We start from the raw sequence: 22519 nt of genomic DNA, 5'->3' as shown, positions 1-22519 counted from the left end.
CCTACTGTTGTTTTACTCCTTGCGCTAAAAGCTAGGCTGAAATTGATTCAATGTTACCTAAAGTAGCTTCCACAACCTCTTCGTGTGCACAAAACTGACAATATATTTTTTGGTAAAGTGCCGGTCGCACAGGCATACGCAGTTGGCAGCTCTCGGGAAAGGCATTCATCGCCGAAGCCCACGGCCGCAGCCTCGTAAGCAAAAGTACGGATCACATTAGGCCTAAGATTGAGTTGTATGTTCTTCATGGTCCTTAATAAATTTACAACACTCTAGAAACTAAGAAAAGATTGCGGTGTTTATTACGGCACCAAAGCTGTCAGGGCGCAGTTCGCGCTTCTCTATTGATTCCCTGCGACCAGTAGGCCGAGCAGTTTTGCCTCTGCCTTCGTTCGGCGAGCTAGACAGAATACGCGGACTTTTCATCGGCCGACGCGTTTGCGCTGCGGTCGGCGTCGTGTGACAAGGTGGTCTCAGAAGACGGAAGTCGGCGTCGCCGTCGCCGTCGTGTCGTTGTCGTGTCGGCCTAATGGGAGCGCGTTTTACCGAGAAGCGTGGTAACACAGTAAAAACGCTATATATATAAGCGGGCTGCAAGAAGCGCTAAATAACCAAAGGTGTCGCGGCAACCCGCTTACGCTGAGCAGACGACGCCTCTTTTCGCCGGAATTGCGAGAAAAAAAGCCTTCCATAAGAAGCATACCTGCTGCGTGACGAACATTACAGACTATGAAGTACCGGCGTTTAAATTGCGATGTCCAGTAACACGCACGAAAGGGTGGGATAATGGCGTCACACTTTGCAACAAAAGCATGAGCTTTCCGCTGCACGTAAAACAGTTTTACTAGCCACACATGACGGGGAGCACATAACCTAATGACTGCACTTGTGCATGCGCTCTAAACGCCTTTCAGGACCACTTTATATTACCTTTACTGTCGTGCGAACAAACAAACGAAGTCATTTCTTTGTTTTCAGTCGTTTGAACGCGAAGTGTTTTGTTGTAAAAGCATGCCACCAAAGTTGGTGTGTATATTGCAACAGGTTTGACGCTAGAAAACCAAGAGTATGAGTAAAAATGCTGTCTTACCATCTTGATTCCTCCACCTCCAATCTTCACCTCGCGCAACTTTGGCTCCCACGAAAATTCCACGTACTTCGACTTTGGCGGAGCCTTGCCTTGGGGGTACCTTAGCTCTAACATCACAAAAAGAAGAAAGGGGAAATGAGGAAGGGTTGTGCAGTGCCCTTTACAATTCACTGCCTTTCTCTACTGTAAAAAAGGCAGATGCTGCCGCTGACCCGGGATGCCGTTTTCTGTTCCTAAAATTAAATTTGTCTCGTAAATTCATCTAACGGCACTTTCAAATTTTTACCAGCGTAGCGACAGTTTTAAAAGCTCATTTGCGCCCATAAAAGTCAGCACTGGTCTAGAGTTCTCTCGTTCTCTCCAAACGAGTCCTATTTCCAGCGCATCACTTAGGAGTGCTTCTTGAACACTCGTACGACATGTGTAAAAAAAACCCAGTCTACAAACACAAAACTAAAAATTCACCGAAAGCTAGTCCAGACATAGTTGCTGTCGTAACAATGACAAATATCTTCAAATGAAAATGGTAATCATGTTTTGGCCTTTCCTTGCCCTATCTTTTGCACTGTTTTAATTCGAATACTGCATGTGACAAGCTATTTTGGATTAGTAGGGTATTCGCTGTGGAAATGTTATTGGGGCCACCTGACTTGATTTATGCACATCATACAGGTGTTCTGTGACTTTGTTATGATGGATTTCCGGAAGATAACAAAGGCTGGCCGAAGTAAGTGCTGGAAACATCAACAAACCACTAAGGGGTGGACGGACCATTAGTTATTTGTTATATGAGTCTGCGTACCCCTTCAAGCTGCGGCCTCACTGAGAGGCAAAGGTTCCTAATAAATAATAAAGTAAATTATTTTTAGGCCAGAAAGTATTCAATTATTACAAATGTAGTCACTTTGCCTTTAAAAGCCTTTATTATGTAGGTCCAAGCCGCACACAGTACATCGTCAATTTGGCCGGGCTATCTACCCGTTCCTTTACTTGAACGTTTCAATTCTATTCTTTGCGATCAGAGGGCCACTTAATGCCTTTTTATCAGAATAATATTGTTTGTGTTTAATTAATATTGTCACGGGACGTGGCGGATAATCCCCGTGGCGCCATGGCCCACCACCAAGGATGGTGACGACGAAGAAGAGCTGTCTGCGCCGCGCTGCCAGGCCGGGCTCCGTTTTGGCATTATGTAAATAGTTCTTTAACCATTATGTAAATACATCGCTTTATCGCTACATGGTCCGTGTCATCTGCCGCCACGTAACAATATCTAATATTTCGCTAAAAGGCCGGATTAAGTCATACAAAAATAACTACCTTTGTTTAAAACTTGCCCTACTATTTCCTATAGAAACTACAATGTAAAATAAAGACTTTGCCTAAATGCTCTACAAAACTGCATATAAGACGCCGACAAATGAAATGCAAGAAAAAAAGCCTGGACAGTAATAGAAATAGTTTCAATGAGAGTAACAAACCGTTTGTGAAATTTGTATTTCCATAAAAAATGTGGATTTAAGGGACACCGTGAGCTCTGCATAGCTTTTTCAGCAGCTTCTGTATAATCGATAATCACTCGCGGGACGACTACGCCACATCGCGCAAGCATCACGGCACCTATTTCATTCTTCCTGTATGGTACATAAAATCCCTGGGCCTGCCGGACACCGGGTTGCCTTAGCTTGCAGCAGCACGCTGTCCCTCTTCCAAATCGTTTTACCCTGACTGTATAAGGTTATCCTCCTCTCAACGGCCAAAAATGTTTGTTCTGTTGAATCGAAGGAAGGCTTGAGTCGCTCTTCACCAACTACGGAGCCCGCCTTCATTATTGCTAACTTCAGCCCGACGGCACGGCTCCCCATGCTGTTGACAGCCGATATTGCCTATCTTTCTAGAGGAGCTGAAAGTTGGTTTCGCCGGCCTCACATCGTATATAGCACAAATGTTCAATGATGGATCAGCTGGCAATGGCAGTGGCGACAGCGACAAAAGCTGGACGCCTTGATGCAGTAAACCCGTGCCACCGCCAGGTAGCACCCCTGTCGACCTAGGCAACCTTACGCTAAAGGCGTCTCAGTAACTTGAAGAAAACTGCAAATATGCGTTGAAATGGCGCTTATTTCAGATAAAATTGTTTTGCTTCGCGTATAGCAGAAGGTGAGATTATCATGCTGACAGTACCAGGAAAGGCTTTCCTTCTAATCCCTATATACACCAGGATATGAGGTAATTTTAACAAAAGATGCGAGAAAATGACTGTGTTTTATAAGCATATTTCATAGTAACCCACATGTTTTAATATCAAGTTATCCGGGAAGTGGATAAGTAGGCAATGTTGTAAACGTACAGCTTAACAACACACCGCATTAACGTTAGTGGCTTTGAAGCCTCTCTTGTCTTCTTACAATATACCAATTCATCAGTTAAGGTGCAACTACACTTCAGTGGTTTTTAGATATTTTAAATAATACACCGCGTGATATAAAGCATTTGCCTAATGGTGAGCGGCCACTCAGAAAATGAAATTTACTGCCGCCGTCAGTATGCGACGGCAGACAGGACACGTAAAAAAGCACAGCACTTACCGTTTGTCAGTACACGGTAACCGCTATATCAACTAACGTGCTCAGCAGTGCCTTGCTGTTGCCTGCCGGCACCACCACCACACCTGCTACCTCCAGTGCGCAAAAGCCTGAGTCAGCTACGACTACCATTGATGTTTGCTAAATAAGTAAGAACGTGTGCACCATCGGAGTCAAATATTTCTGTTGGCGGCACCTTAGCCAATAATTACTTCAGAGATACCTTTTGGTCCCTGCCACAATGGCTTTTGGTCTATGACCGATGTCACCGATGTTGGTCTATGACTCTAGCACAGATGTAAGCGAACAAAAAGCTTTCTCACGCATCGAAGTTTTACATAAATTTGAACCTGCTTATATTGACGGGACAATCAAAAACACTCACTCACAACTTTGTGCTATGCTTGATAACGTATCTTCGTTGTAGGTTGCGCATCAGAGTTTTGTTTAATCGTTTAAGGCCTAGGAAGTGGAATAAAGTCATTATAACTGGCACACCTGCCCCGTAACTGCACTGCAATAAACACATTGCACATATCACCTGTCCCCTGAAATGGCCAGGCCGCTATCTGGAGGGTCAGGCTATGTATGCTGGATTATGTGATCCAACGCAGTACACACAGGCACACAACGACTGCCGTCCCGCATGTTTGTCCCTAATAAAATAACACGTGTGCGGTATGCCGCATCAAATTATATAACCTAGGAAAATCATATCAATAAAAAATATGGTTGATCCTTCTTTCATAGGAATTGGTAAAACACGAACGTGAAATGTTCCTTCACAGGAGCATTTGAATGTTGACGGTGCATGAACTTGCACATCGTCATTTATATTTCGTCGGTATGGCAGTGTTAGACGCCTCAACATTAGACACTGAATTACACGCTCCGGAGCTTTGCATAAATTCGATTGGAACCCCAGGCGCTCGAACGTGTTGTCAGCGAATTGTTTGGTGAAGTCATGGTCGCCTACCGCAGAAAGAGCATAATTTGCGGATGGGCAGCAGTCTTGCGGGTGTTCTTGGCGAGCGACGTCCTCCTGTCGAGCGACGTCGTGCTGGCGGGTCTCTTCGGCAAAGGTTTTGGTTTTGCCGTGGCGTGTACGCTAAAGCAAAAGCAAAAGCAAAACCAAAACCACATTGGTTTTACTCGTGGCGTGTACGCCGGACGCTTGCGTTGCGACGACCTTAGCTTGTGGGACGCGGCGGCGGTGTTCCACAAGCTGAAAGGCGTTTCACATAGGCGGCAGACGACTGAACACAGCAGCTTCCGCTGCTATATGCTGCCCTCTATAGGCGCCAACTATTGGCGCTCATTAGGGTCATGACGCACTACTTCGATTCACCTCTCCTAGACTGCCGCACCATCTGAATAGATAATTTTGAGGGCAGTTCATTAGGCACGCTCGTACAGCTTTCCGGGAATGACTCCATAGCTCAGTAAGAAGGGCGTTGCACGCCCCTCGTGGCGACTAGAGTGATCGTTGGCTCGAATGCTAGCGGCGCCGCACCAATGGAACTTTTTCTGGTGATATCATTTCGTGACGGATATGACGTCGGTGAGGTTTGCGTACCCCGGCATAAAAGAGTTTCGTGTTAAAAAGCCCAGCCTCAAAATCTGTGTAGCCCTGCAGCCCTCCGGTCACCGTCTAGTAGCTGGTTTTATTGGGTTTTTCGTCGGTTCCGCCTTGCCTCATGCATGGCTGCCTAATCAACTGTTTTTTTCAAGCTGCATTTTTTTGTTGTTCATGAAGAAATAAAATCTTAAGATACTGTTGCAAATCAGTCACTTATATTTTGGGGATTGTATCCCATAATAATGTACATATGACAGCACCACAAGAAAAGCCAACATCTCTCGAGCCGTCAATACTGTGTGATCCTAAAATGCTGTATTGTTTTGCTTTTGAACGGTGAACCTGTAGCGGCGCGTGTCCACCGCGCCGAGACGACGACGACGACGAAGGCGGAACCACGAGGCGCACGCTCACGTGCGCTCGTGCTGGAGGATTAAAAAATCAGTTCGAGCCCAAACGCTGTCGTGGCTGGTTGTCACTGCGCCGGTCGCGACATCATTTGGTGACGTGGACCGAACTCGCCTCTTCTGACCGCGCCATGTCGGACCCTTCGGCTTCGCCGGATTCTGAGGGCCAACTACAACCCGGCGCAGCTACGCCCGCCCACGAAGCAGCTCCGCCTGCTGACGCTACAACCGCGGCTGTGCACAGCGCTACTCTACCCCCGTTGTGGACTCGGAACCCGCGGACATGGTTCACGCAAGTCGAAGCGCGCTTCCGTCTGCATCGCATCACCAGCCAGTAGACGAAATAAAACAGCGTCGTGACCTCCTTGCCAGGCAGTATCGCGGACGAGCTGGCCGACATCCTCGACGCCCCACATCCTGAAGCGCCGTACGACCACCTAAAGGCAGCGATCATCCAACGCAAGTCGCAGCGATAATCCAACGCAAGCTTCTGAACACCGAGGAGCTCGGTGACAGGCGACCCTCGCAGTTGCTACATCGCATGCGGCAGCTATTGGGCGATCATGACCAGGACCTGAACAATCCACTTCTTCGGGAGCTCTTCCTTCAACGCCTCCCCCAGAACATGGTACTGGTACTTGCGGCAGCCGCTGACATGCCACTCGACCAACTCGCGGAACTGGCTGACCACATCGCGGACTATTCCCGGTCGCCAAGCTTGGCCGCAGTCGTCGATACGCCCTCCACCTCAAGGGACCACTCCAGGCTTGGTCGACTTGAGAGCCGCATTGATGAACTCAGCCATCAGCTGTCATCCCTCGCACCCCTCTTGCACCGACGCCGACGTGCATCCCGCGACCGACGGTACTTCCCATCCCCGCCCCGTTCTCAACATGGCTCCTCCGCAACACGCGGTGAGCCTGGCCCTTCGGGCGTCTGTTGGTATCATCGTACCTTCGGCACTGCCACCCGCAAGTGCAGCCAGCCTTGCTCATGGACTGGAAACTAGGAGACCGGACACTGGCGGCGGCAAGTGAACCCGGTCACGCAGTCAGCCGCCTCTTCTACGTCACCGACAAGGTTGCCGGCCACCGCTTCTTGGTCGATACGGGAGCAGAGGTCAGCGTCATACCGGCCTCTTCGCTAGACCAACGACGCCGAGAAATGACCTCCCCGTTAATCGCCGTCAACAACTCGCCGATCAACACCTACGGCAAGCGGTCGCTCACAGTCAATTTTGGCCTACGTCGCACCTTCCGGTAGCTTTTCACAATTGCTGACATCAAGCAGCCCATTCTCGGTGCTGATTTCCTGGCTTGCTAGAACCTGGCCGTGGACGTGGACTCTCGACGCCTCGTGGACATGACGACGAGCCTTTCAGTACATGGCATTCTCTCCTCTGTCACGGCGACCGGACTTCGAGCCTTTGTGCCTTCTTCCGTGTACGAGAAGATACTTGCAGATTTTCCCGCGATCACAAGACCCCACACGGGAGAGTCCCCGGTGAAGCACTCCATCACCCACCACATCGTCACGAAGGGACCCCCTGTCTTCGCTCGAGCTCGTCGCCTCGCCGGATCACGTGATGCCATTGCTCGCCGGGAGTTCGAGCACATGCTGGAACTGGGAATTGTCCGTCCATCCTCGAGCAACTACGCGTCAGCCCTGCATATGGTACCCAAAAAGGACCCCGGTGACTGGAGGCCATGCGGTGACTACCGTGCCCTCAATGCGATCACCGTGCCGGACCGGTACCCGCTCCCTCATTTGCAGGACTTCACCGCGAATCTGGCAGGCTGCAAGATATTCAGCAAGGTGGACTTGGTCAAAGCTTATCACCAGATATCTGTGGAGCCAGCAGACATACCGAAGACTGCCATCATTACACCATTTGGTCTATTCGAATATGTCCGCATGCCCTTCGGCCTGCGTAACGCCGCCCAGACCTTTCAACGTGCCATCAACGAGGTTACCCGTGGTTTAGACTTTGTCTTTGCCTACCTCGACGACCTCTTGATCGCAAGCTCATCACCATCCGAGCACGAAGTGCACTTGCGAGCCCTTTTCCCTCGGCTTGACGAATATGGCTTCGTCATCAACCCCAAAAAGTGTGTCTTCGGCGTGCAGACCATCGATTTCCTGGGCCACTTGGTCACTCCACAGGGCATCAGACCTCTCGACACCAAGGTGAAGGCCATCCAGGACTTTCCACAGCCCACCTCAATTAAGAAGCTTAGAGAGTTCTTGGGCCTGCTGAACTTCTATCGGCGGTTCATTCCCAACTGTGCCGAACTAGTCCAGCCCCTCACTGATCTGCTGGCCACCAAGACAGGCCCTGCAGAGCACTTCGAGTGGAGCGAGTAAGCAGCGTCCGCCTTTTCTGCTGCGAAGAAGGCCCTCTTCAACGCTGCCATGCTTATACACCCCGTTGCTGATGCTCAACTTCGTCTTATAACCGACGCCTCCAGCGTGGCTGTCGGTGCTGTGGTTGAGCAGTTCGTCTCCGGTTGGCAGCCACTTGGTTTCTACTCCCAGAGACTGAAACGTGCCGATACGAGGTACAGCACCTTCGGGCGCGAGCTACTGGCTGTCTACCTTGCCATCAAACGTATCCGGCATTTCCTGGAAGGCAGGGACTTCTACGTCCTTACGGATCACAAGCCCCTGACGTTCGCTTTCCAGCGCAACCACAGCTCGTACTCGTCGCGTGAGCCCCGTCACCTCTCCTTCGTCTCGGAGTTTACTGTCGATCTCCGCCATGTCAGCGGCCCGATCAACACTGCTGCTGACGCGCTGTCTCGCGTCGAAGCTCTTTCGTCTACACCCCAACCAATTTCCATGGAAGAGCTTGCTTCTGCACAGCGACAAGACCATGAGCTCCAGCAACGCCGCTCTGACACCTCCACGCTGATTTTCCCGGATGTGCTGTTGCCGTTTACCGAAGGCACAATCACATGTGAGACATCAGCCGGCGTCTCCCGACCTTATGTTCCACCGGCGTTTCGTCGAGCCGTTTTTGACACCCTGCACGGCAAGAGTCGCCCCGGCATCCGAGCAACTCAACACCTCGTCGCAGCTCGGTTGGTTCTGGCCCTCCATGAATGCAGATGTCCGCCGGTGGGCACGCACCTCCCTCCAGTGCCAACGTGTCAAAGTAACCAGGCGCACGGTCACTCCTGCCTCGCCATTCCATCCACCGGACAGCCGTTTCGCGCACGTGCACATTGACCTGGTCGGCCCCTTACCACCGTCGCGATGCGCCACCTACTTGTTGACGTGCGTCGACCGCTTCACGCGCTGGCCAGAGGCAATCACGATACCTGATATTACGGCGGAAACAGTCGCCAAAGCATTTGTTGGTGGTTGGGTGTCCTGTTTCGGCTGCCCTGCTGTTGTCACCACTGATCGCGGGCGTCAATTCCAATCAGCCCTGTTCAACGCTCTCGCTGCCATCTTGGGAGTACGCCACATACACACCACCTCCTACCATCCGTCTGCCAACGGGATGGTGGAACGTTTACACCGCCAACTCAAGGCAGCTCTCACCACCTACGAACCAATGGAACACTGGGCCGACCACCTTCCCCTCGTCTTGCTCGGACTACGCTCGGCTTTTAAGGAAGACCTGCATTGCACGTCTGCCGAGCTGGTGTATGGCTGCCCTCTTCGTCTCCCGGGCGACCTCCTCACACCTCCGCCTGCCGATGGTCCTTCGGACCCCGCCGGTTACGTGGCTGAACTTCGTCGCCTTTACGAGGAAATCCGGCCTGTCCTTCCTCGACAACGCAGCGAGCACTCCGTCTTCGTGAGCCACGACCTTTCATCCTGCACTCACGTGTTCGTGCGCCGCGACGCTGCCCGTCAATCCCTCACTCCCACTTTCGATGGCCCGTACCGCGTCATCGAGTGGCACCCGAAGACGTCCACCCTCAACATCAACGGCCGCCAAGACGTCGTCGCCGCTGACCGGGTAAAGCCTGCATACCTCGCCTCTCTCCGACCCAGCCAGACCTTCCCCGTCTCAACAACCATGCCCAGAACTTTGCACCATCAACCGTCCAAAGCTGTCACGTGGTCTTCAACAACGGCCTCCGGCTCTACGGGCGAGAGCCCTGAAGCGGCGCGCGTCCACCGCGCCGAGACGACGACGACGATGAAGGCGGAACCACGAGGCGCACGCTCACGTGCGCTCGTGCTGGAGGATTAAAAAATCAGTTCGAGCCCAAACGTTGTCGTGGCTGCTTGTCACTGCGCCGGTCGCGACAAACCTATTGCAGCTGCAAGTCTTTGATTTGTGTTTCTTATATTACGCCAACCATAATTGCGTTCTGTAATGACATGTTTTTCGCTTCTTCCAAGTACTTTGTTCCTGTGATTGATCATTGCAGTCATGAATGGTAGCTAAGGTGGATGCCCAATCACCTACACATTGCAGGCACCGAGCCCCACTGTGATTGCAATCCACCTACATCAATACTTGCGCCTTATAGAGCACAGCAGACATCGGGTATGGCCACAACAAGAGTTGAAATCTATTTGAACTGCACTTCTTCTTCCTCACACACCACTGATGAAACCAATTACATTGAGAATTATTTAATGTTTAACCAGAAGTACCTGAAAATACGTTTCAATATATTAAAATCCAAAATATGAAAAGAAAAATAACTCAGTCACTAACCCTTTTTTTACAGAAATTATCTACATTGTTTGACTGATGGGGTGCCCGGCTCAAAACCAAAACTTACCATGGTTTCAAATTAGTTGTGGGCGAAGCGTCTTCGGCAGTAAGAAATACAACCGTAGAATAAGTCTATTCCGACAACTCTATTCCGACAAGTCTATTGCCCAGGCCTCCGGTGCCGCACGCAACCAAGGAGGCCATGGTAAAAAGAGGACTGCAGGCGAGCGCGAGTGGCCCAGAACAAGGCGTGGGGTGTCCTTCGCCGGTACCCCACGTCTGATAACCTTGTATCCTTCAAACGGGCAAAAGCACGAAGGAAGCGCGTGCGCCGTTATCCAAAAAGGCAGTTGGCATGCCTTCCTCACATCCATAAACTCATACACAGACACATAGAAAGTATGGACACGTATACGTAAACTCAAGGGACAACAGACATGCGGCAGCCGGCCCCTGGTGATTACAACAAGGGACACACTCAAAGATCAGGCCAACACACTTGCACAACACTTCGAACACGTGTCCAGCTCTGCACACTACACACACACACTTTCATGAAATACAAAACATCTATGAAAGAAGTCCTTGTGGGATAATAATATTTCAAACACCTCCTATAACTCCCCCTTTACACTTCATGAGCTGAAGCTGGCTCTCAGTACTTGTAAGCCTTCAGCTCCAGGTGGAGATAACAGTGCGTACACCATCATACAACACTTACACGCAGAAACACTCGAAACACTTTTGCACCTCTACAACAAAATATGGCTTTCGGGGCACCTTCCAGGGTCTTGGAGGGAGGCCATCGTAGTGGCTTTTCCGAAGGAGGGAAAGGATCCGTCTTCCCCTGCTAGTTATCGTCCCATCGCCCAAATAAGCTGCCTGTGCAAGCTGCTCGAGAAGATGATCAATAGCAGGCTCGTGTACTTTCTAGAGTACAATGGTGTGCCTCAAGGTGGCGTTTTGAGCTTTTATAGATGCATTTCCAATGAGCTCTCGACTTTCATAACATTTGTGACGTCAAAAAACGTAGTACCGAAAGGGCACGGGGTGTCGACACCTATGTTCATGCTGCTGGCCATTTCTTCCTTAGTAAACAGTTTCTAGTTGCGAGAATGGTGTATTTAGATTCCCGTCACAGTAATTCATCAGCACAGGCCAACTTGTTTTCACTCTTTAGAGTCCCTTCAACTAACACACAATTTCGCGCCTCCACAAGGATTACACTAACATCCTTATCATAAAATTATCTTGGCCACATTCGCTGCTGTGCATTAATGTATTTTTAGGTCGACGCAGTTAGGGTAAGTTTTAAAAGATTGGGAGCTACACTAACAACATAATCAGACGTTCCGAAGGCTGCAATACACGTTGCTGGGGGTCTACATGATTCCGGATTGTTTTCCTAAGACATTTTTTATTCAAACCGGTTCTAGTTTGTTTTTATGCCTACACATTGTCTTGTAGATGGCTACGTCAGGTACTATCATAATGTCATCATAGCACGTAGAAGGCTTGTTACCGAAAATGCGTATCCAAATATGATGAGTAGTTGTCATATAGGCCTCCTTTAGTAATTCTAAAACGCCGAAACCTGCCAGCACAAATATCTGGTAGATGTTTTCTAGCATAGCTTTAGCGTAACTTTATGCAGCTACCGCAAGTATAACGTTAAACTGTTCGTGTGGATATGTTTTATTCATCTTGCATGTTGTTTAAACCAGCTGAAAATTTTTAGTTAAAAAGTCGTTTTTATTGAAAGAAATGTCGAACACCTCGTAAAACAATGTCTGACATCTACAAAAGAATGGTTGCAATCAGTAGGAGTAGTTGTACATTACTGCTACCACATTTAGTGACCCAACCTACTTGCGGCAATAGTGTACAAACATTCTATGATTCAGATATTACTACAATGCGTTGACATCTCCTCGGTTCACCCCGAGTCCAGCTTCGTATTTCGTTCTGTAGCCAGCTCGCTCTTGTGAGACCCCTTGATACAGCGTACATATGCCACATGTGACACATGACCGAATTGCCACTACCGAAATTTTATAAGTAGGGTGACAGTTTGATTCACCCGTCCATAACAATGCCCGCCTAAATTCCTAGTACAAAGGTACCAACTAGCTCTCTGTGTCGCTTTTTTTGGAGGCTGGCGCGTTTTCCAGCAAGCAACGCGTTCAGGACTGCTGTACTTGTTCTTACCCTTCGGCACCAGGTGCATCGAAGCGGAGAAAGGCATGGTCGAGGCAGTGCTCGTCATTCATGTAGCAGGAGTGACACAGGTTGTAGTTGTCGCACACACTGCACTTCCATCGTGTTCCAATTATGCCAATTTTTCTGCAGGGAACACAGGTGACCGTTGGAAACGCGATTCCTGAAAAAAAAGGATGCCAGGCTTTTCATTACACCCTAGCATAGTCAAGTGATGAAGATTTTGCCGCGAATGGTCAAATATATTGCAAAATAAGTTAAGCCCAGCCGCACCTTACATTCATAAAATCAACTTGCTAAGAACAAACCATATTTACCCCTGGGAAGTTATATGTTGGCTTCCACGTATTGTCTTGTGCGCGCCTTTCAGAATCCAGCGAATTACAAGCAGTAGTATCAGTAGCCAGTTTTGTCACCAAGTGCGTGTATACCAGCTTTCCCTATACCCAGCGTTTTTAAGCAAAGCTGTATATCTCTGCACTGGAATGTTTTAATTGCCGCGTTCAAAAACGATCTCCGTGGGCAAAAAAGCCGAGGCGCTAGGGCCTAAGGCACCGATCGCATACATAAGGCGAATCAGCCATGCAACACAAGCGAGAATTCATTTGAGGAAATCAAAAAACAAGCATAGAAACCGCATTATGTGCTGATCCCAAGGACGCGAGTTCGATTCCCGGCCCTGGCGGCCGCTTTTCTGATGAAGACGAAAAGCGAAAACGCCTGTGTGTTCAAGATTTCGGCGTGCGTTAAAGATCGCCATGTGGTCAAAATTCATCCGGCGCCCTCGCGTCCACGCGTCAAACCTTATAGTGAGTCGAACCGTATTATGGATGATAAGGCCACTGTTAATGTGTTTCCAGTAAAGGTTCTGTTTCCAGATTATATTTGATGCTAGGCAGGACTAGTGTCACTGAATATACCTGTTCCTGTCCAAGTCGCCGAGCGTGTTCGTCAAAATGGGCAGGACCGAGCATTTTCCGCCAGAGAAGCCGAGAGTAGTGTCAGGGGATAAGGCAGTAGAGAGCCGCCACTGAGGCATGCGAATTAGCGACGGCAGCCATTATGTCGTTTCTCAGTGTTGCGAGATTGCCCTACCTACACCTTCGGCGTTCACTTGGACTGCGTCATTTGCTCACAACACTTCTGAATATGGAGCAAAACGAGATCTTTGAACACACTTCGGCTGCTGAAATGCTGTTACAAGCGTTTTCTTTGATTCGTATTCGGAATGACGTCACTCGCGCGCAGCCGCAGAGTAGAGAGGACAAACTAAACCTTTTAGAGTTGCAGACTAAAAGGAATAAACAACCAAACGTCGGCGCCCATGAAACGTCGCAGTGCAAACAAATGTCACATAAGGCGAACTGACCAGTTATCATGGTAGTGGCACGGAGCAATACAAGGAAAGAGCGCTGATACTCTGTACCCTTATCTAGTAACGGTAGTTGAGCCCGAGTGGCAAGCGAGCTGAGACGACTAGAACCGTTTCATACCCCGCTCCAACGCCATTTGTAGTGGTTTACAACAGCTTTGCTGGAGAGAAATTTTCTCAGGGCGGCATGGCCACGGATTTTTACTTCGCTCTTTCCCGCTATTTACGTTCTTCGAACAGTGTAATTACGTCATTACAGCAGTGTCGTGGCTATTGGCAGCCTTTCCTTCAGTTGCAAGATTGAACGCATTAGATCGCCGCTTCATGAAAAAAAAAACGTAAAAAAATGCAGAGAAGTAACGGAAGGCCTATCCATAGCGCTAAGCAAAGTGCCGTTCCGTTCTGGCGATAGGAATAGATTTCGGAGTGCTTCCAGACGCGAAGGAAATAGTGTAAGCCTGTATCGGAAGCGTTTCATAGTACCCTAAAAGTAGGATTTTTAAACACACCATTTCCGCTGAGAAAAGAAAGGACGACATAACGTTAGGCGAGAAAGTGACTGTTGAATTGAAAACTTCAAAATATATTTTCAAAATTGCACCACTGTTACGAGTAGAGGCCGGAAAAACGCCTATGTTACCCTTGAATCCGCATCCAACATATTTAACATATGAGGCTTTTTTTTTCCAAATGACCCAGATCCAGGAAGCAAAACTAGGTAGGATGAAACGGCAGTGAGAAGAGAAACTCGGCAAATGTCCCCTAAAAAAGGGTGGCAAGAGAATAGTTGAAATAGCACGTTGAAAACGGGTACGCAGAACGCAAAACTTATCGGCAATGAGCCAGCTCCAGCTTAATCCCGGATCAAACTGAGCCACATTCATTTGCCAATTTGGAGTTTGCTTTCGGCCTGACGGTTACAACTGTTTCGTGAGAGCTTTCAGGAGGTTTTTTTTGCTTTTTGGAGCTCGCTTATTATGAACTCAGACGGCAAGGAGGAGATCGGCGAGATATTTCTCTCCAGATGTCAACGTCGAAGTGAACTAAATGAAATAAACAGATGCAAAACAATGATTTCTTTTATTCTCAGCCGTCCTTACGAAATACTTCTGGTTATATATATTTTTCTACTCCAAAATTTATCATTTTAGTACTTGACTTAATAGCCACCGCTAACAAGCCCTGGCAAATTGCTCCTCCCTTTGAGAGCATGAAACACTTCATTAATGTGAAGAAGAAGATATGAGCAGCCTTCTTCTGAAGCACTTTAGAAATTCTTGCCAAAGCAATGCAGAGCGTGCTTACTTCGTGAGGGCCTTCTGGCGTGCCCAACAAAAGTGTCCAAGGGAAGAATTCGAAAAGAGCCGCTAATAGTGCCACGAAGACTCACCTGCTCTCCATGAATAGATCTGCTGCTCTTGAAGTCATGTTACCTATTTTAATGCCTTTTCCACCAAAACGCAATCACACCATGCTCGCAAGTGAATTTAAGTAACGTTTCCATAAAAATTACCGCATCAATTTCAGTGTTTCAATTCAATATGAGTCAAATCAAAACTTATTACACCCATATTGCTGAAATTTGTGGAATAACTTTTAATCACTTGTGGCCATAAACTTCGTCTAGCAGACGCAAAATATAGTCTATATAGCTTCGACGGCGTTGCATTTAGGTCCAGTAACAAACTTCCGCTTCTTTCTCCAATTCGCACCAGGTGGATCAGGCTCATTTCGAAAAAAGAAACGCCTAATACAAGCATGAACTAGGGGAAGGGAAAATTTTTAAGCAGCCGTTCCTGGTACCTATAAGTGCGTGTTTTGAGTATTTGGGAGTTTTAGCGCCTATTTTGACTATATGGGACTAGATGCACTTTTTAGCGCCTGCAAACGCCTTTTTTGTTAAATATGCATTTTTTCTTTCAAATCGATTGTCTGCAAGTATTTTTCTCGCATCAGAATTCGGCATCGGGGTGTTTGTCGCATTCCTTTACCAAGGAAAATCGGCGAGCCTTGCTTTACAAGCGACCAACGCAAACCATGCACGAGCCACAAGCACCTGTTCACTATAACCTCGCCCTCGCCACGTCGGCCGAGCCGCCAGAAGCCCGTGCACAGCGACACCGCAGCAAACCTCACTGAAAACACTCCTGTCCACACGAGCTCTTTTGTTCTGTCCTTCTGACGCGCTCAGACGGCGGAAAACGACGAAAACTATTGCCCATGTGCCCTACTGATTGCTAATGCACCACAAAGCAAAAGGCGAAGAAAATGAGCGCCACACCGGCGCGCACAAGATGCTCAACGTCAAAAACGCCTCCTAGTGAGAACCCACGTGCAGATCTGACGCACCAAGCTTATAGGCGACGCCACGGGAAAGTGCACAGTCGTGCGCTGATCACAAGAACCACATCGGACGGCAAGATGCAGCACATCGAGGACGAAGAAAGAATAAGAAGCGGTGGTTATATGTTCCAGAATGTCGGCACTTTCGAAGTACCACAGTCGTTACAGCCGTGATTTGCAGTGCTCAGTAACCTTTAAGGAGATTAGAAAACATATAAATAAGGAATTAGTTGCAAAGAATATTGCGTGCTGTTTACTAAAGGTAATCGGTATAAAGTGCATAATTCCAGAAAGGTGTTAATCCCGCAGCTTCCATAGCCACGTGCTTCTGCAGAACAGAACAGCTGAGTAATTTGTTTGGAATTATTGCACTTCCCTGTACTATTTATAGGATTTACGTGTACTCTGGAGATCTGAGGAGTTCGTTCTCCATTGTCAAAAAATAAATACCCGCAGTAAAGATCTTTCTTCTGTCTGCAGTTGTGTCTTCGAGCAGCAGTTACGGATTGCGCCTCTTCAACCGAAGCACCCTACTACCCAAAACCCGGATAAGGGCGAACTACTACATACACCTGCTCTCGCCGGTGGTACTACAAGCATTGCAGGCAAAAAAACCGTCGCAGCCGAAATTATTAACACCACGCTACACTTGAACGTGACTTGGCGTATTAGTGTGTTTATTTCAGACTTTATGCCGAAAGCATTTCCGCAGATGAGAGCTGGGCCGTCACTCTGACTAAAAATGCTGAGATTATGTCGAAGATTCAGGAGAAATCCGCCACCATCCCCTAAGGACCGGTTGCTGATATAGCCATTCCTTTCGGACAATCTGCAGTTCTCTCTGAAATAAACTTTCTGGATTCCCCGTGCTAAAACAACTGCAGATGGTTCTGAGAACAAAAAATTCTAATATCCCAGATAAAATCAGGTCATGAAGTCTACCGAAGTACATTCACGTTCCCCCAACTCCGTTGAACATTTAATGTTGTTCTTTCACACACACGTATTGATAAAACAAGGTAAAACTTCAAGACGCAAATCATTGGGATGTGTTGCTTGTCAAGGCTTTGAAGCTTTTGTGACGTAGTCGAATCACCCTGAATTTCACGCCAATCTGTTAAAACAGCAACGTTTGTGTGGCTAATGTTCCCGAAGAAAATAAAGTCAGGTACCGGGAGCACAAGACTTATTCCCTTGTTTTACTGCAAGTTAACACTTTGTCATCAAAAATCCTGCTGAATTAAATATCAATTGAGCATATTTGTGCCAAAACAACAACATTTGGTTCCTATAAATGCTTAATAGCACATTTCAGTGCGTAGTATGGGCCCCTAAAACTCTAAATTTTAATGCCTAAAGTTGCAGTCTGTACTTATTACACACTTTTCGAAATCGAAGGCCACAAAGCATGCAGTCGTCTAACTTTGGGAAGGTGAATTACTCTTGCTGTGGTATTGCAGGCGGTATTTGCATCCCGCCATTTCGCAGGCCCAGGATTCGGTTCATACTGCTGCCTAAATTTATAAACAATTATCTTTTCATCGCAATCACTTGACGTTCTTAAAAGAAAACTCTGAAAAACCTGCCACCAATGCAATAATTCGTTCACCTGATTTTATTTTTGAAGACGTCACCCGTGTTGTATACCTATATACTGGAATTAATGAACCATCTCTTGGTCACGACGACGCCATTTGTTGATCTACCGAGTGGATAATGCTTTCGCGGTGGGATAATAAACTGCTGCCGCCATATTTCTTCCACTAAAATATGTGCGTCAACAGGTAAACATTCACTACAAGAGGCATTCAGAGCTCAGATGTTGCGTCGATATTAACGGCTGCGCTAGAGTTACCATGACTTCTGAAGTGCACCTACCATAAGTAAGGAAGAGCAACTTCGCATCAAGTCGCGGAAAATGTGTAGTATTTTACCCCTGTCCCGGAACAAAGAGAACTCACCCGCTGGTCCACTGTCGTATAGTCGTAGGTCGCAGGGCCCATTGCGGCTCGCTCGGTAGTTTCCAGCGTGTCCTACGTCCCAGATTACCCGGACGCAACGGCTGAACGTGTCGTTGTCATCTAGGGAGGGCTCGATGGCGACCACTGTGCCCACGTGCCCATCCCCACCATCCTCGTTTTGCCACTTCCAATCGGGTCCACGGACGACACGCTGCCCAAGGTGAGCAGGTATTCCTGCAAACAATCCATTCAGCCACCATACGAAAATGCTTGGGGAGCTTTATCGACATTTCTTTTAAACGGTGTGAACCAAACTTGAGCAAGTTATTTCTTCGAACAAGAACGTAGCTTTATTTCTGAGCTTCAACGACTTCTAATTTCTTTTACAGAGTCTGAATAATTCTTCTCAACATTCCAGCGCCCTGGAGAAAGCTATTCGTTGAGAACAGGATGTTTCATTTTTCTTGAACGTCGTTTTTATGTAAAATTGGTAAAATTGCTCACATACCTTTTCTCACATAAACATTTGCTAATCATAAAATTTGTGTTTTTTTTTTCCTAACTGAATGATCTTTCGATATTCCTGATGCATTCAGTCTTGAACAAATTCTTTCTAAAGAGCACAAACACGATTTAAGAACCTCTACTTAGCTACACAACTTAAGAGCAGCCGTGACTGCCAAATGCTATCATACTTATAATCTTTTCAACCAACGAGAAATTGACTGCTTGCGGTTTTGCGGTGTAACTGCGCTCAAAAAGCAGTTGTTTGTACCAAAAACCGAAGTATTCCTCACCATCGTTTCTCCATTCAACCGAATAAAAGGAGGGTGCCGAAGAGAGAGTGAGGAGATAAGGAGGGTATGGCGAACGTGTGAGAGTGAAAGCGAATTGCCGCGAGTGCGCTAGAAAGTTTTGGGCGCCTTTCTTCACCCTATTTCTCTACCCCTAAAGCACCGTGGCAGGATTGCCACATATGACGTGTTCTGCAATGGCAACCCGCTACGAGATAACCCCAGAGTTGTTGGCACCGTCGTGCGTTCGCCGATGACGGGTTCACTCCCTGTGACGGATGTAGTGCTTCGTCTGCCACCGAAGCTCAGCGAGCTTTCGGCGCAGAGTCTCGGGCAGCTTGTTAAACCAAAAAAGCCAACTTCGACGTTATTAAGAGGTTTGGCTAGTTTTTATCCTTAGGACAGGATATTCGCCGTATGATGAGTATCGTATTACCAAGATCGGTGCATTAAGGTTTGGTTACTTGCGTGTTCGGTTGCAAGCGTCTGGGCGCGCCAGGCTGTTCTATCTCTGCTCGAAGCAAGGTGCGTGATACTTCCTCTTTCTTTTGTACGCCGTGCAGGCTCTCTTGTTTGATAAGGAGAGTGTTTCGGCCAACCTAGCATATTTCTCACCAAAACGTTCCTCTTTGACCGCCAGTGTTATCGATCTAATTCGAAAACAATTGTGGGAAGGCGTAGCTTTCCAAAATTCAGTTCAACACCGAAAAATCAACCTGAAAGTCAGCACCTGTTTCACATGCGGACGTATTACTGCACTGTGATTATGGTCTCTATGTTTTACTGATAAGGCAATTTCATGGTTTTCCCTAGCGGTCACCCATTGCCGTCGTTAGACACAAGTGTGTGTTTTCTTTCAAATTTTGCACGTCAATCACCGCGCCCCAAATCCAAACTACTTGCACCATGCCAGAATGGCACAATTGGTTACTCGTCGGCTTCATAACGCCAGGGACCCTGTTACCCAAGTGACCAACGATCACAAGAAGTGTTTTAATTTTTCTTCACTCCACCTACGATCATCATCCCTGTCCCGGAAAGGTGGCTTTCCTGCAAAGCGTTTTAGGGGGACTACTGACGACATCTGTGAGAGGCTGAAACTTCGCTTTAAAAACGCAGAAATATGCATGCTCGCCCAGAAAATGCCGCGGAATGGTACTCGCTGAGGATGCTGTCTGCGCGTCCTTCTGTTGAGTGCTTATGTTCGACGTTTGTGTGTTTTCTAAGTGCCTCGAGGAGCACAAGTTCGCTCCAACAAATCCTGTTTCTTGAAGAACCCTGTGCCGTTTTTGCAAACGTGACAGTATGAACCGGAAATAAAACATCGCACGGAAGCCAACCTTAATGTTTACGTTACTTTTCCTGAACTGGAACAAAGGAAATGATTAGGGGTTATATTCAATGCGTTTATTTGAAGTTGCGCTGTTTATTAATTCCAAAATCATTCGAAATGCTTTCCGTGATCAGAGAATACTTGTGCACCGTCTATATATTCCATGTGACGTGGGAGAAACCCTGCCTTCTCTTAGTTTCCGCAGGCAAAGAAGCTTGCCATGGATTGGGGATGTTTTGTCACCTTCCCCTAGCATGTGCTTTCAAAACATCCAGACTTTTTACCTCTTGGGAACTTAACAGTGCTAGCTGTGGAACTTTCCACTCATTCATAATTAGGTATATTAGGAACAACTATCAATTGATTAGTAACATTGCTTCCGATCCGCTTTCGTTCCTCTGTGGCTCTATCGTATATATTCTGCAGACTCACAATTAAGTTATTTCGTTGCCAATTGGGGCTGCGTCATATACTGGTGGGGATGCTGAGCAAATGGAGCACCAGCTACGTTTTCTACGAAAACATTGCGGAACCATTGGGCGGGATGTAACGCTTACTTAGGGTAGCGAAATGTCTCGACTAAAAGAGTTAAGACCACAATTGTTTCCCTGTGATGAACAGTAATCACTTCGCTAGTATCAGGGTAAATTGTAGGGGTGTGTGTTGCTGCTACATCAGCGAGGCAAGATTTGATCTACATTTGGCGCCTTCTACCTGAAATTGTTCTCGCATCCTGAGCTATTGTAACCTTTTATTTTGTTTTATACCATGAGCAAGAAATCGCAATTTTTTGTTGCTCACGTCAGACGATAGCCATTAATACGAGTTGCCAACAGACGTTTTAGCCTCACTAGTGTGTCTTAGAAGAGATGAGTGCTAGTAAAAAAACGAGGATGCATAGAAATCATTATTTGGCACCCGCTGTGGTGGCTCAGTGGCTAAGGTGTTACGGTGCTGACCACAATGTCACGGGTTCGGTTCCCGGCCGCGGCGGCCGCTTTTCTGATGGAGGCGAATAGCATAAACGCCTGGGTGTTCGAGATTTCGGCGCACGTAAGGATCCCCAGGTGGTCAAAATTAATCCGGTGCACTCCACAATGGCGTGCCTCATCGCCTGCGTTGCGTCGGCGAGTTGAACCCCACAATCAATCATTCATTGAATCAATCAATCAAATCTGATCATTCGGCAGGCATCGGCAGACATAGCTGGTAAGGAAAGCGCTTATACTTTTAATAGTAGCAACACGGAAGAGAAAGATAATACCGAATTAAGTGCAACTAACAACTGCTGTATTAACCTAGACTGAGCATATGAAAAGTTTTTTTTTCGAAATGAGTCAAATCCACCTTTAGAGAATTGCAGAAACAAGCAATAATTTTGGAACGGGCCCAAATGTAACGCTGTCAAAGCTATTATATGCTATGTTCTCCATGTCCACTAGGGGAAGTTATAGCATTGACAGCGTTGCATTTAGGCCCGTCCCCAAACTTTTCGCTGATTTCTTCAATGCTGTTCAGGAGGATTTGACTAATTTCGATAAAAGTTCTCCCAATATATACCCGCTTGATTGAAAAAATTCACGGACAGTAACCGAAGCCCAAAAACACGTGTGATAACCACCGCCCACTGGTTATATTTAGCGCATGCTCAGTTCTTACTGCGCAGAGAATTCTATCTCCGTTTTTGATATGGCTATCGATGGTGCACTGACTTAATCTCCTTCTTTTGCGGATACATGCAGTAGGCTCCACATATCTCGCGCTGCCTCTTGGCTTTGGACGAGAGGCATCGTGTTCAATCTGTGTTAATATGCGTGTTCTCTCTCGGTTAATATGTCGGTTGTTGCGCTTCGGCAGGTATTGTGGTCTTTCTCGTCCTTGTTGCTACTATTCGAAGAATCAGTGCTTTCCACTGTAGCTATGCAGCTCCAACTATCCCTTAAAGATGCCCTGCTAATGTGAATCGGCAGATATTGGTTTCAGAGGGCGCTAACTTGAATAGACATATGACCTTTCGACGTAACAATCCGCTTGAGGAAACGCACAAACTACTGAATCAGCTATTACTCACCGAAGAAAATAATTAAAAATAACATTTCACATAAAAAAACAATTTTTACGGTTGACGTGCTTCGCAATTACACAAAAATCAGTCCA

At 47.4% G+C, this 22519-nt stretch overlaps 1 protein-coding gene across 2 annotated transcripts in view; it reads right to left on the bottom strand.

Annotated features, from left to right (window-relative positions):
* LOC144147097 (E3 ubiquitin-protein ligase MIB2-like) overlaps nt 1–22519 on the bottom strand; it is an 82938-nt gene that overhangs the window by 53066 nt on the left and 7353 nt on the right. For both annotated transcript variants that reach the window (XM_077679157.1, XM_077679156.1), the window contains exons 3-5: nt 18236–18469; nt 12551–12722; nt 1091–1197 (exon numbers count right to left, since the gene is read on the bottom strand). In XM_077679157.1, coding sequence (XP_077535283.1) covers nt 1091–1197; nt 12551–12722; nt 18236–18469 — 513 coding nt within the window. The remainder of the gene's footprint in view (nt 1–1090; nt 1198–12550; nt 12723–18235; nt 18470–22519) is intronic.

Source organism: Haemaphysalis longicornis, unplaced genomic scaffold, assembly GCF_048455015.1.
Source record: "Haemaphysalis longicornis isolate Haplotype H1 unplaced genomic scaffold, Haemaphysalis longicornis Haplotype H1 scaffold_7, whole genome shotgun sequence".
NCBI lineage: Eukaryota > Metazoa > Arthropoda > Arachnida > Ixodida > Ixodidae > Haemaphysalis > Haemaphysalis longicornis.
This window is presented reverse-complemented; position numbering and strand designations above follow the sequence as displayed.